Source organism: Tetrao urogallus (assembly GCF_951394365.1).
Source record: "Tetrao urogallus genome assembly, chromosome: 5".
NCBI lineage: Eukaryota > Metazoa > Chordata > Aves > Galliformes > Phasianidae > Tetrao > Tetrao urogallus.
In genome coordinates, this window is record NC_136818.1 from 51,790,397 (window position 1) to 51,803,654 (window position 13,258).

Consider the following 13,258-nt stretch of genomic DNA (forward strand, 5'->3'; position numbering starts at 1 on the left):
CAGCAGCCAGAGCAGATTGGCTGCCGGTGATGCCTGCGGGCTCCTTTGAAAGGGCAGCGTGGGAGGTGCTGGAGGAGCAGGCAGCGGCCGTGCGTCCCACTCGGCAGGCACGGCGATGCTGCGGGTGAGCAGCCCCGCGGGCACGGTGACACTGGCACTGCTGGCATTGGCACTGGCACCAGGCGAAGGGCAGCACTACGACTACTATGGCTGGCAGCCGGAGAACGTGCCCCGCGGGCGCTTCTACGGGCGGGAGCCGCAGTGTGTCGACATCCCGGCAGACATGCAGCTGTGCCACGATGTGGGCTACAAGCGCATGCGGCTGCCCAACCTGCTGGAGCACGAGTCCATGGCTGAGGCCAAGCAGCAGGCCAGCAGCTGGGTGCCGCTGCTCGCCAAGCAGTGCCACGCCGACACGCAGCTCTTCCTCTGCTCTCTTTTTGCCCCTGTCTGTCTCGACCGCCCCATCTACCCATGCCGCTCTCTCTGTGAGGTGGTGCGTGATGCCTGTGCGCCCGTCATGGAGTCCTACGGCTTCCCCTGGCCCGAGATGCTGCACTGCGGCAAGTTTCCTTCTGACCACGACCTCTGCATCACCGTGCAGTTTGGGAACAACCAGGCCACCCCTCCACCAGGTAAGTGGTACGAGCACTGCGATGGGTTGGGGTCGTGCTCACATCCCTGTGCAGCCTGGGGCAAGTGTAGGAGCCCCCATCCCTGCTCCTCCAGCCCTAGGCACCCAGCTGCACGCACAGAGCTGCCCAAGGGCAAGGTGAGTGGGTCGGCAGTGGGGTGCTGGGGGTGAATGCGGGACTGCGGGATTGTCAAAGGGTTGTCCCCTTCCTCTCACTACGTGCCATCACAGCCAAGAGCATCCAGCCCTGAGCACTGCACCTGTGCCTTTCCCACATCCCTGCAGGTCCCCTCGGGCTGGGAAAGGGATGTCATCTGAAGGCAGCCTTGGGTCAGGATCAGGTTGTATCACCTTTCACCCTGCTGCCAACCTCACCCCAAAGCATCGGCAGTCAGGCAGGGTCCCAATTTCCTATTCATCTTGGGAAGTGGGTGCTGGAACACCTAAACATGTGGTGCTCAATGTCCCTGCGACACCTGGTGCAGCTTCCCAGGGACCGAGGGGCTGCTCCCCTGCTGTGTCCCTACTGAGGTGACACAGGTGACAGCCATCAGTGTCTGGTGACAGTGACTGCTCTTGCCCTGCAGTGCCTAAGATCTGCACCCAGTGCGAGATGGAGCACAAGGCGGATGGCATGATGCAGCAGATGTGCTCCAGTGATTTTGGTGAGTGCTCCCCTGATCCCCCAGCCTCCTAACAGTCCCAGCTGCCCCCAGACCAGACCAGGGAGGTTGGATAAAGGGCTTTCCTATGCAGGGACATCCCATAGGACACGCCCCCTTGGATCCTACGCACAGGGGATGGGGTGCACCATGAGAGAAGACATCTTGGGGGGACAGGCAGAACATGTGGGGGGGTCACTGGGTCCGTACTAACTTCACAGTGGTGAAGATGCGCATCAAGGAGGTGATAGAGGAGAATGGAGAGAGGCGCCTGGTGGCTGCCCAGAAGAAGAAGGTGCTGAAGCTGGGTCCCCTCAAGCGCAAGGACACCAAGAAGATGGTGCTGCACATGAGGAACACGGGCTCCTGCCCCTGTCCCCAGCTCGACAACCTAAGCGGCAGCTTCCTGGTGCTGGGACGCAAGGTGGGCAGCCGCCTGCTGCTCCTTGCCATCTACCCCTGGCAGAAGCACAACAAGGAGATGAAGTTTGCTGTCAAGTTCATGTTTTCCTACCCTTGTCCCCTATACCATCCCCTGCTCTACGGGGCAGGGCAGCACTAGAGCTCTGTCCCAGGATTCCTGCGCTCACCCTGCTCTGCATCCCCAGTTCTGCACTCAGGCTACGTTCAAGGAAGCCCTGATCTGCACCCAGGACCCCTGCAGCCCCCTGAGCCCCCTACCTGCACGTAAGACCCCTGCTTGACCTCAGCTGCACCCCAGGCCCCAACCCCGTGCCTCCGCCCAGCTCCCATACTCCTGCCCTCTGTGTCCACAGACTGCCCGCCTCAGCTCCCAAAAGTCCCGAGCTGCATGGCCCCAGCTCTCCAGCACCCTGCACCCTGGCCTAACCCTACTAGAGTAAATTATTTTGTCTGAGATAAGCCTGCATCCAGCTCTCTGTGGTTCTTGGGCTCCAAAATCTTGGGGCATCCTGGGGGACACATGGAAGGAGGGCACAGTGCAGCTCAAAAGTCGCTACTCGATACCTGCTTCCAGCACCTGGGAAGTAACGATGGAGGGGCAGGGAAAAAGGGAGAAAGAAATCTGAGGGCTGGGGAATGCATGGAGTGAGGGTGGCACCAAGTGCAGCAGGGTGCAGAGCTGGACATCACACCTCTCAGCCCTGGGTCCCAGGAGTTCCTGCCCTGCAGCATGGAAGTGAAGCAGCCCCAAGTTGGCTTCTAGGGGCACAGCAGGGTCCCCCTCAGCGTTGTTTACCCAGCATATTTTTGAGTCTGCTGCATTACAGAGCATCCTAGCAGGATATCCAGACACCAGGATATTTACTCAGCACCAGGTGGCCTCACACTACAGCTTCTCAGGGGGAGGTGAGAGGAATTGAAGCTGTAGGACACCCCATGCCTGGCTTTTCCCATTGCACTGCCCCACCAGCAAGGCACCAGGCACGTCCCCCAAGCAGGAATGGGATCTGTTCGTGTTCTACCGCAGGGCAGGCCATAGCAAGCACCAATGCTGACAGTAGGATGTGCTCCTGTCCCACAGCCAGCACAGGAGGGGGGCAGCAAGCCCCTATGACTGCCTGGGGCAGGTGGTTCCTGCCCCCCCCCTTCTCCACAGACAGCATGGAAAAAAACTGAAAATTCAAATAGCGGTAGAAGGCATTTTCCAACGAGGCTGCTAAGCAGACTGCCATTGGAATAAACACCATCAATTATACCATTTACTGCACAACTCGAAGTACACAAATAAAACCCCACCTCCCACAGCTTGTGTTTATCTGTAGCCCTCTGTATTCTGCGTCATTAGCATCTTTCTGAGGAGCACTTAGACGTACACGGACATCGCATCCATCTCACCAAGTGTTTTCTCAAGAAAGACGAGTAACTTCTCCCTGTCACCCACCACGAGCTGAAATAACCTCCTGCCCCTCTGCACACTGCCTCCCCCACTACAGCGCCTTTGGAGCACACCCAGCACAACGTGGGTATGCCCATCACTGCAGAGTTCAGCTTTCCCCAAAATCTCCCAAGGGCAGAGCTCACTCAAGAGGCGGGTCCAGGGGCCCACAGCCATGAGGTCTCAGATTTGTGGGGAGCACTGAGACCTGTGCCCCCATCCAGATCATGCCTAGAGCAGTGGGTGACCCAGCCTGAGGGCTCCAGCTTTCCCCCCCCACCACCCGCCCTCCCCCCAGAACTGCAGCTGGCTGGCAGGAGGCCCAGCCACAGGCACTCCCAGCTGCATGGCAGCCAGGGTCACATTCCTGGGATAGCTGGGAGCTTTGCTGTTCAGCAGGGAAAGGTCACCCTTGTGTGCGTGGGCAGCTGCCAGGACCACCACCTCCGTAGGGCAGGGAGTGAGCCCAGCTGAACCTCATCCCTGGCCCAGCACGATCAGGCCCTGGCCCAGAGCAGCTCCACACAGCCCTGGGTACAGGGCAAACAAGACCACTGTGTATCACAATGAAAACCACAGTAAGCGAGGGAACCAGGTGGCAGACATGGCCACATATGAGACAGAGGAACCAAGGCCACAGAGGCAGCAGGTGATAGATCAGTATTTGCTAGGGGAAGACGAGAGCCAGCTGTGGGCAGGTTTATTGGCCATTCTCTATATATTAATCTGTAGTAGAAAGCAGCAGTCATTAAGTACAGAGCAGCACCAACTTATGCCTCTTCTCTTGCTGCAGCTGCAGACCAATCACACGGCCCAGCCCAAACCATCTGCCTCCCATGCTACAGCTGAATATGGGGGATAAGGGGGGAACTAAATATGAACACAGTGGAATCACGGAGTGATGAGCAGGATTTCAGCTGAGCCAAGACCAAGGATTACATCTCCTGGGAAGAGCTCTGACTTGATCCCAAAAACAGTCTCCCCACACAGCGCTCATCAGGGAGGTTGGGAGAAGGCCCTGAGGCTGCTCTGCATCTCCCAGGAGGTGGAGGTAGGAGCAGAAATAGGAAGGATGGCTCCTCCATCACAGAGCCAGGCCCTAGGTGAGCTCAGGGCAGAGTGCAGTCAGTGCCTCCCAAGCAGCTGCCAGGCTGGCAGGGCAACGGCAGCAGTGGGGCACAGCTGTGGGCAGTGCTCTGCTGTAGGAAACAGCTAGTGCTGCCCACTGCATGGTGAGGAGCCTGGGACTGCCTTCAGGTCAGCACTGGCAGGGGGAGCAGTGAGTGCTTGTGTCCTCTGGCAGGGTGGTACCACGCTGGGAACCAAGCATCCTAGGATCCCCTGAGAAAGGGCAGAGCTCCCATTGTCCTTGGGCATGAGGCAACACAGCCCCTGTATGCTGTTTCGGTCACTTGATGAGCATCTGGTTGCACTGAGCACACACGAACACAGTCTCTCTCTGAGCTTCCGGGGCTGGAAAGGAAAGTAGGTGTCAGATGTCTCCCTTTCCACTGCATCACCCACCAAGGACCAGGTATTTCAGCCACAACCTACTGAAAACCCATCAGGGCTCTGTTCTGAGCCAGACAGCACCCACCCCCAACCACCAGGGCTGGGGTAAAGCCCTGCAGCACACAGCACAGGTGGGAGGAGGAAGGTTCTGCTCTTCTCCCCCTTCCACTCACCCGTGGCTCCCATCACAGCTTTGGGAACTTTGAAGGAGCAACACCTGGAGCAGAAGCTGTTCCCACAGTTACTGCAGCTCCGCTATGGAAAGAAGTGGAGGTGAGACATTAAGAGAACTGGCAGCTGCTGGGTCTGCTCCAGCAAACTCCAGTACCGAGGCATTGCTGGCAGTACTCCCTGCTGAAAGAGAGAGAGGGTGCAAGCCCGAGTGACAAGAGATGCCATCCACCAGTGACACCAGGACTAAACACTGGATCTACAGTGCTCTAATATCACAGGAAAGCACTGAAGCCAAAGGCTGCAGGAGGTTGATAGACTGCCATTTCCTATGCTTTAATTCTGGAGGGATGCAAGCTCCAGAGAATCCAAGACATGCAGACTAACTCAAGAGGAAATGGGAGGGGGCCACATGTCTGGCGATCAGGGGGCAGCAGGAGGACTGCAATACACATCTGGAAAAGGCAAGAGATGCACTCTTTCCAGAACTACATGATAAGTGTTATGGAAAGGGGCTCAGACTACAGGGATGGCTTTGCTCCTCTAGTCACACACCCTATGGTGGCTTTGAATCTTCTTCCCACTTCCTCAGGAGTCCAAAGACCAACCCAATCTCTGCTTCCCAGGAAAGTGCTCAGGTAACAAGAATGGGCCAAACTAGGGCACAGAAACAGCACACTGAGGTTTGGACTGAGGCAGCTTCCAAAGAAGCAAAAGGCACAAAGGCTCCTGCCACCACTTAGGTATGTGACAACACCCAGCACTTAGCTGGGTGACCCACTGTTGGGTCATGACTGAGAACAGCCATCCTAGCAACAAGAAAAGCCAGAACAAGCCAGACACAACGCAAAACTTCTGCCCTAGTGTGACTAGTGAGCTGGAGAAACTGAAGTCTCACCCTCTTCTTCAGCACAGAAAAGGTGGCTCCACAGCCTGTACAGCTCCCTGGAAGAGACAGAGCAAAGGTCAGGCAAGGCCCTGCTACCTGGTATCCTGAGACACAAGAGCACCCACATCTGTTGTAAAGACCCTCCCAACCCTGCTGCCCCCAGGAGGGCTACAAACACCCTCTCCATTGGGGAAGTCACTCAGGTGCCTGCCCTAGCAGGTAACATGTCACTCTGTCCTCTCCCAAGTTCAGTGGTCACCAACAGGAGCAGCACAGACCCCACACTGCTGAGGTTCCCCAGGCAGCTCCGGCTCTCAGCCTCACCGAAATTGTTGCTGGGGTAGCGCTTGCGCAGGCGCTCAGTCAGACGTGACACCTTGCTGCGGATCACATCGTTTTTGCTCATAAAACCGTTGTCTGGGAGGCTGAGGTCAAAGTCTGCTGAACACTGAGAACCCTCATCATCCTCCTGTAAGGAGCAAAGCCAGATAAACAGAGAGCAGTGGGGAGGGGAAGGGGGGCGTAGGTCAGCCTGCCCCAGAACAGGCATGAAAACAGAAGGCTTCACCTGTCAGCATCACAAGCTACTGCCAAAACAAAGGCTACCAGCTCCAGCTGGGAAGAGATGCCCTCTTGCACACCTCAGCACAGCAGTACTCACCATGACCAGCAGCTGGTTCTCCTTCTCCCGCAGCATGGGACAGAGAGGAGAGGCAGTGGAGATGGAGTCAAACTGCAGAGGTGCCCAGCCCCACTCCTGCCCTCCCCAAGCATTCATTTTGCCCCGTCACAGCAGTCCTCTGCCCCAATTGCCTGGCCTGCAGGCACAACCCCACTCCCACCAGGCTCAAACCTCAATAGCATCCTTGAACTCTTCATCAGGCTCTGCCTCCTCTGCCTCCTCCACACTGCCAGGGGTAAGATCCTGCAAGAGATTCAGAGCTAGTCCTGTCCTATTTCATCTCCCTTGAAAGTAGGGGTCACACTTTCAAGGCAGCTCTAGAATGAAACATCAGCTCACTGGCAGACCCGTAAAGTGAGCATCAAAAGGTAGGGTGAGCCCCTGCCTCCTCAGGGTAACTCCAAGCACATAGCAGGGTGGAGTGAATATCCCAGGAGAGCAAGGCAATTCAAGATGGGCTCCCAAGCCAGGCACACAGGCTTCCAGCAAAGCTACTTTGTGTGCAGGTGGACAGAAGCAAAACCAGACACAAGAGCTGAAGCTCCCACTCCACATCTCCGAGCCCTGCCACCACTCACCTCTGTGCTGGTGGGTGTGGGGGTCCGGTCTGGTGGGGCATCAGGAGGCTCTGGAGCGCTCTCGAGGGGTTTGGTGCCCAAACTCTGCTCAACCGAGGCCTTGAGCTCCTTTATCACTGGTAAGGGGGGAACACAGCTGGATCAGCGTTGCCAGTCCCCTTCCTCCAGGCCCTCCACAAACATGGCTGCAAGAACCAACCTCCAGCACTCAAAATAGGTCAGCAGCTCCCTTGAACGTCCTCTGTCCAGTGCCTTGAGCCCTCTGGCTCACACACAGACATTAGGGAAGCTACTGAGCTGGGGACAGGAAGGAATTCCCCACCTGCCCCAGTTCAGACCAGGGAACAGCAGGAGTTCAGACACAGTTCAGTCAGACAAATGTTATGCAGCTCGCCTTCCATCCAATAGGGCACTGCAGGCTGGTGTTATGTATTTGCCACATGCACTGAGAGTATTTCAAGTCGTGCAGAGTCAGGCCAGGGAAGGGAGGTGATGCTCACATTCAGGCTGCATTGCCAGGTCCCAGTACATCACAGTACAAGGAAAAAGCACCCACAACAGGAGCTGTGCGAGATGAGAATCCCACCTCTCAGATCCAAGCCCCAGGACCCCACCACCCATCCTGCACTGCTGTGTACCGACCCCAGAACATTAAGTGCTCTCCGAAGTCCATGTCCCATGGCAGACACATGAAAGTGTGCTCACAGGAGGTCACTGACAAAAGATGGGCACAGAGTTCACAGCTTCAAGAGCCTTTGGCACAACCCATCCCATACAGGCCCCCTTCAGATAGAGCCCTTACCTTTGTAGAACTGGCTGTTGCCCAGGAAGAGAGTGCTGTTGAGGATGGCCATGACCCAGCAGAGTGGCAGCAGGTAAAGGATGCAGACAGAGCCCAGCAGCACTCCGTAAAATCTGGGAAAGAGCAACAGGTCAAGAGAAATCAGTTTTTCCCACAGCGTAAAATTCATCGTCCCTCTCCTCGTCCTTTGTCTGCTCTCTGCAAGCACCAAACACACCAAGAGTAGCTCTACTGGCCTGGTCCCTCTCCCTGCTAAGCCAAGCACAGGGCACCCAATGCAGTCCTACTCACTGGGAAGAGACAGTAGGGTTCTCCCAGTACAGCACTCGGTACACCGCCTCACAGCTGTAACACAGCCCGCTCAGGAACCCCTCTAGCTGGATCAGGCTGAAACAAGACCACACTGTCAAGAAATAGCCTCACAAACACACACACTGGTTTGCTCCGCTCACACCGCATGACTCAGAGAAGGTGATTCTGCAGGACAGGAGGGTGCTGGACACTCACAAGCACTTGACCTGGGCGAGAGCCTCCTGGCGCGAGAGCTGTACTTTGCGCAGGTCCTCACGGCGCACGCTGTGGTACTTCCTGCGCAGCAGCTCCCGCTCCGAGGGCCGGACGCGGCACGTCTCCTGCAGGTAGCCCAGCAGGGCCGGCAGCAGGACGAGCAGGGCCAGCACTGAGTACCAGGCGGCTGGGAGGAGTAGCACAGCATCAGCTGGCAGGGCAGCGGGCCGGAGCCCAGCACTGCCGCACGCACACGCACACGCACACGCACGCACCTTGGTCGAGGGTGAGGAGGAGGAAGTTGAGGCCGAGGCAGACGAGCAGAGAGCACAAGGGCCGCTGCCACCTGTGGGGACAGAACGCGGTGAGGTGCGGGAGCCGCGGCCCCAACCCCAGTCCCGGCCCGCACCTACCGGAGGAGGGAGCGCACACCGTCAGCCGCATCCCGCAGCGGCTCCAGGTACAGCTCCAGCCGCCGGTAGCTCCGCACCAGATCCAGCAGATCGAAGGCGGCGGCGGCCTTGGGAGGCGACGGCGGCTCCGACGAAGCCTCACCGGCCCCCGCTGCCGTTGCAGCCCCTACAGCTGCTGCCGCTGCCACCTCAGGGCCGCCGGCCGCCCCGTCCCGCTCTGCCGCCTGCATACCGGGCCCCCGAGGACCCGCACCGCACCCCGCTTCCCGGAAGCGGCCAGGTGCGCCGTGACGTCACCCAGCGGCGCGGCACGCACCCAATAGGAAGAGCCGGGGTGGGAGGTGAGGACGGAAGCCCCGCCCAAGTGCTGGCAAAAGGGCGGAAGTGGCAGCGGCCCGGTAGTGGCCGTACAGGTCTGTGCTGGGCCTGGCTGGTGGAGCGCAGTGCGGGGCTGTGCGCTGAGCTGCGTCTGATTCGACTCTGGCCCCGCGCCGAGGCCGAGCTCAGCTCGGAGGGCGCTGGAAGAGGCCGCGTTCCTCTCTCACTCCCAGCCTTGGCTGCGTGGAGCCATGCTGCGGAGCAGCACATGTTCCTGCTTCCACCTCACTTGTGTCACCAGGCAGAGAGCCGTGTCTGATGCTGGGCCTCAAAGCACCCAGCCCTGGGAGATGTCAGGTCCCCGGCCCTCCCAAGTCCTGGCAGTGTCCAGCCTAGGAAGGGACCTTTTCAGCACAGGAGAAACAAAGCCTATAGGAATGCAGCTCTGTGTGGTTCTCATTGTGTTCTCCTGCCTGCAGGAGGAGCCCACATCCATATCCTTACCTCTAAACTGTAGAGGTATGGATTTGAAGACTGGACTGTTCTGTGGACTGGGGATTGGTTGTATGATTGCAGCAGGGGAATTGTTGCTAGTGCTTCTATGTCCAGGGAGAGACTGGTGACGTGGGGTTCCCCAGGGGTCCATCTTGGGACCGGTATGCTTTAGCATCTATATCAATGACACAGATAGTGGGATTTAATGTAACCTCAGCAAGCTTGCTGATGACACTAAGATGCATGGTGCAGCTGATACAACAGAAGAAGAAGGGATACCATCCAGAAAAATCTGGACAGGCTTGCGAAGTGAGCCCCCAGGAACCTAATGAGGTTCAAAAAGGCTGGGTGTGAAGGGTTGTGATTGGGTCACACCAATCCCAGATATGTATACAGACTGGAAGAAGAACTCCTTGAGAGCAGTCCTGCTGAGAATGACTGGGGGGTCTGGACAAATGAAAAGCTGGACATGAGCCAGCAGTGTGCACTTGCAGCCTGGAAGGCCAACAGTATCCTGGGCAGCAACAACAGAGGGGTGACAGCAGGGGGAGGGAAGAGATTGTCCCTCTCTGATCTGCCCTCATTAGGCCCCATCTGGGGTACTGTTTCCAGGCCTGGGAACCTCAACACAAGAAAGATGTGGAGCTGTTGATATTGGTCCAAAGGAGGGCCATGAAGATTATCAGAAGGCTGGAGCACCTCTCCTATGGGAACAGGTGGAAGGAGCTGAGCTTGTTCAGCCTGGAGAAGGAAAGGTTTCTAGGAGACTGCACTGCAGCATTCTGGTACTTAAAAGAAATTTATAATCAAGAGGGAGACAGACATTTTTTACAGTCTGATAGCAACAGGACAAGGAGGAATGATTTTAAACTAAAAGGGGAAGTTTAGGTTAGACGTTAAGAGACACAGGCACAAGTTGCCCGAGAAGCTGTGGGTGCCGCATCCCTGGGGTCTTTCAAGGCCAGCCAGCCAGCTTGTGGCAGAGGAGTGGAATTGGGTGGGCTTTAAGGTCCCTTCCAACCCAATCATTCTGTGATTCTATGATGCACAAGCACCAAGTTCTGCCCCATCCCTGGAGCGAGTGGCAGGGCTGGGACAGTCCATCCCCAGGGGCAGGGGCTTGAGCCCCTCTTTCAGAGACCAGATGGCTCAGCGCCAGGAGTCCACCCATAGCTGCAGAATACACTGAGCCTCTGCAACCACTGCTTCAGGAGGGGTGACCCCAAGGCTGTAGAGCCGAGGGTAAGCTTGGTTCATCTCCTGTTCCCTGCAGGTCCCAATCCTGCTACAAAACCCCAGACACCAAGCGAGCGTCAGTGTTGCTTTATTTGGAATGTGAATCCAAAGGCACCAGAGAAGGGGCTGCAGTGGGACGGCGGCAGGTACAACAGGCAGTGCGGGGTTGTGGGGCAAGGCACTTTTGGCAGCATTGGTCTCACTGCGTGCAGGCAGCCTGGGCCTCAGGGCTGCACCAGAGCAGGCAGGGGCCAGCAGTGTCTGGGACCAGCCCTGACACAGAGTAGGGACAGCACATCCTGCCAGGGGGTGGCCCAGGGGCTGGCAGAGTGCAGGAGCACACAGGTATCTGCTGAGACAACCCTTGGTGATGGAAGCTGTGATCTAGTGCCAACCCAGTCCCTTCATGCCATTGCTGCTGCTACCCCCACAGAAAGGCACCAGGTGACAGATGCAGGGGCCACAGTCCTCCAAACTGAGCCTACACAGGGGCTGGGGCAGTCCTTTTCTGCTCTGAAAGCAACGGGAGAATGTGTCCTCAAGCAGGATGAGGATAGCTGGTGGCCAAGGCAGCTCAGCATGGTGCTCCTCCAACATTTCCTAGTCTCTGGCTGCCCAATGCTTCCACTGACCCCTCACAGCCTCAGCCACCTGTGGGGTTGGTCCATGCCTCACTACCGGAGCCCTCCTCTTGCAGACAGTCTGTGTCCTACAAGGGCACTGCTGCAATCACCCTTCCATTATCAGTCTGCGGGCAGCACAGTGATGGAGATGGAGATATGTAGTCGCACAACAAAGAGAGTTTTCTAGGATGACAATCCAAGTGCTGTGGAGCCAGGCAGGGCGAGCTGTGCCTGTTCTAGCTAGAGTGGACAGGCCTCAGGTAGGCTTAGGGGTCTCTGTGGTGGGATGGGAGCCCCGCTCCTAGTGCAGAACCAGCCTGAGGATGCGGCAGCAGCACCGAGTTCCAGGCTGGGATGACAAAAACACCTTTCTCACCCCAGAGCAGCACAAACCCCAAGGCTGGAGGAATTTGTTGCCCCGCCTTGACCACAGAGGCAGCTTGCAGCCCCCTCCCTGCCACAAGCTCCAACGGTAGTGGGGGCTTTGCTGGGTTCAACTCCAAAGTGGGTTAGGGCATTTGGCACTGGGGCAACAGCTGGCGAGGCTGTGCCCAGGGTGGGTAAGGGCTGTGCCCACAGGGTTCCGGGAAGACACCGGACATGGAGGAGGGGCCCCAGCTGGGGAAGCTGAGAGTACAGCAGAGCCTCCATTAGGCAATGAGGAGGCCGCAAGGCTGCCAGCAGGGTAAGGGCTGGGCCCAGCTTTACTCCACTCCTCCAGCACAGCATTCATCTCCCCAGGGACAGAGTTGGCACCCACCTGAGCACACCCAAGGCAGGAGTCAGGCAGGGCCCCTCGGGGCTCCCAGAAGTTGTGGTCCACTTGGGCACTCCCTGCTTGGGTCCTTCGATTTGCTTATGTCTGTCTGTCATTCTGTGCAGGGTGCAAAGGAGCTGGTGCAGCAATCAGTGCCCACTGTCCTGGCAGAAGGTCTCCATCCGTCTGTCCATCCATCCGTGCAGGGGGCAGTGGAGGAAGCGCAGTGCAGCAGCCGGGAGGGGACAGAGCAGCGGGGTCACCACGTCCTAAAGCAGGGCCGCGGTCCGTCCATGTGCAGGAAGCAGGGCAGCCAAGGAGCTCACACGATGTCACGTTGGTCCCGGCAGCGCCGTGCCAGGCAGTAGAGCCCGGAGAAGAGGTACAGGCAGGCAGCCACGGCTCCGCAGACAGCAGCTCCCAGATAGGCTCCGTAGAGACAGCGTTGGCTGTAGCCCGGCAGATTGCAGTAGCTCTTTTGCCCAGCTTTGTGGCCCATGATGCCAGCGGCGGCCGTGCACAGCCCGACACCCAGCACTAGGTCGTGCACCAGGTTGGCCAGCAGCCAGCGGGAGCCCAGCCAGGGCACGAGCTCCCAGCGCCCCAGCGCGCTCAGCCCGAAGAGGCCCAGCGTGAGCAGCCAGACGAGGACGGCGGCGAAGAGGGCGAAGTGGGCCGCTCCTTCGTACCAGTGGGCCGCCACGGTGAGCCAGAAGGCGGCGCCCACCGCCAGCTGCCCCAGGCGGAGCAGCCCCAGCGGGCTCCGCAGGAAGGCGCGGTGCAGCCCGAGCGAACCGCGGGGCGGTGGTCCCGGGGGCGGCGGCGGCACGGCCGGGGGAGCCGTGCGGGCCATGGCGGGGCGCTGCGTGCTGCGGGGCGGGAGGGACTCGGCGCCCCGGCAGCACTTTCTGAGGGCGGCTGGCCGCTGCCCAACATCTGGCGTCGAGCGGTCCTCCCCGTGCGGGGCCTCTCTCCTCCCCCGCCCCGCCTCCCGCCGGCCCACTGCGCGCGCGGGGCCCCGCGGCCGCCCCCCGCCGCCGCCTCCTCTCCCAGCCGCCGCCGCCGACTGCCGCGTCGCGGGGCCAGGGAGCTCGGCGGGACGTCACGGCGGAGAACGGAGG

The 13,258-nt window shown here is 58.8% G+C and overlaps 3 protein-coding genes across 3 annotated transcripts; 1 reads left to right on the forward strand and 2 right to left on the reverse strand.

Annotated features, from left to right (window-relative positions):
- Positions 1-115: 115 nt before the first annotated feature.
- SFRP5 (secreted frizzled related protein 5) lies at positions 116-1,858 on the forward strand (the record flags this gene model as incomplete). Its single annotated transcript, XM_079535666.1, has 3 exons — positions 116-635; positions 1,222-1,299; positions 1,518-1,858. 3 exons carry the CDS (start codon positions 116-118, stop codon positions 1,856-1,858), a joined length of 939 nt encoding a protein of 312 aa, XP_079391792.1.
- Positions 1,859-4,562: 2,704 nt separating this feature from the next.
- Positions 4,563-8,938, reverse strand: ZFYVE27 (zinc finger FYVE-type containing 27; the record flags this gene model as incomplete). The annotated part of the gene is made up of 12 exons (XM_079535988.1): positions 4,563-4,627; positions 4,840-4,921; positions 5,736-5,782; positions 6,051-6,195; positions 6,388-6,408; positions 6,580-6,651; positions 6,987-7,102; positions 7,789-7,901; positions 8,080-8,175; positions 8,296-8,482; positions 8,571-8,641; positions 8,709-8,938. The coding sequence occupies 12 exons, from the start codon at positions 8,936-8,938 to the stop codon at positions 4,563-4,565; spliced, it is 1,245 nt and encodes a 414-aa protein (XP_079392114.1).
- A 3,521-nt stretch (positions 8,939-12,459) lies between these two features.
- On the reverse strand, positions 12,460-12,990 carry MARVELD1 (MARVEL domain containing 1; the record flags this gene model as incomplete). Its single annotated transcript, XM_079535163.1, has 1 exon — positions 12,460-12,990. The coding sequence occupies one exon, from the start codon at positions 12,988-12,990 to the stop codon at positions 12,460-12,462; it is 531 nt and encodes a 176-aa protein (XP_079391289.1).
- Positions 12,991-13,258: the final 268 nt, after the last annotated feature.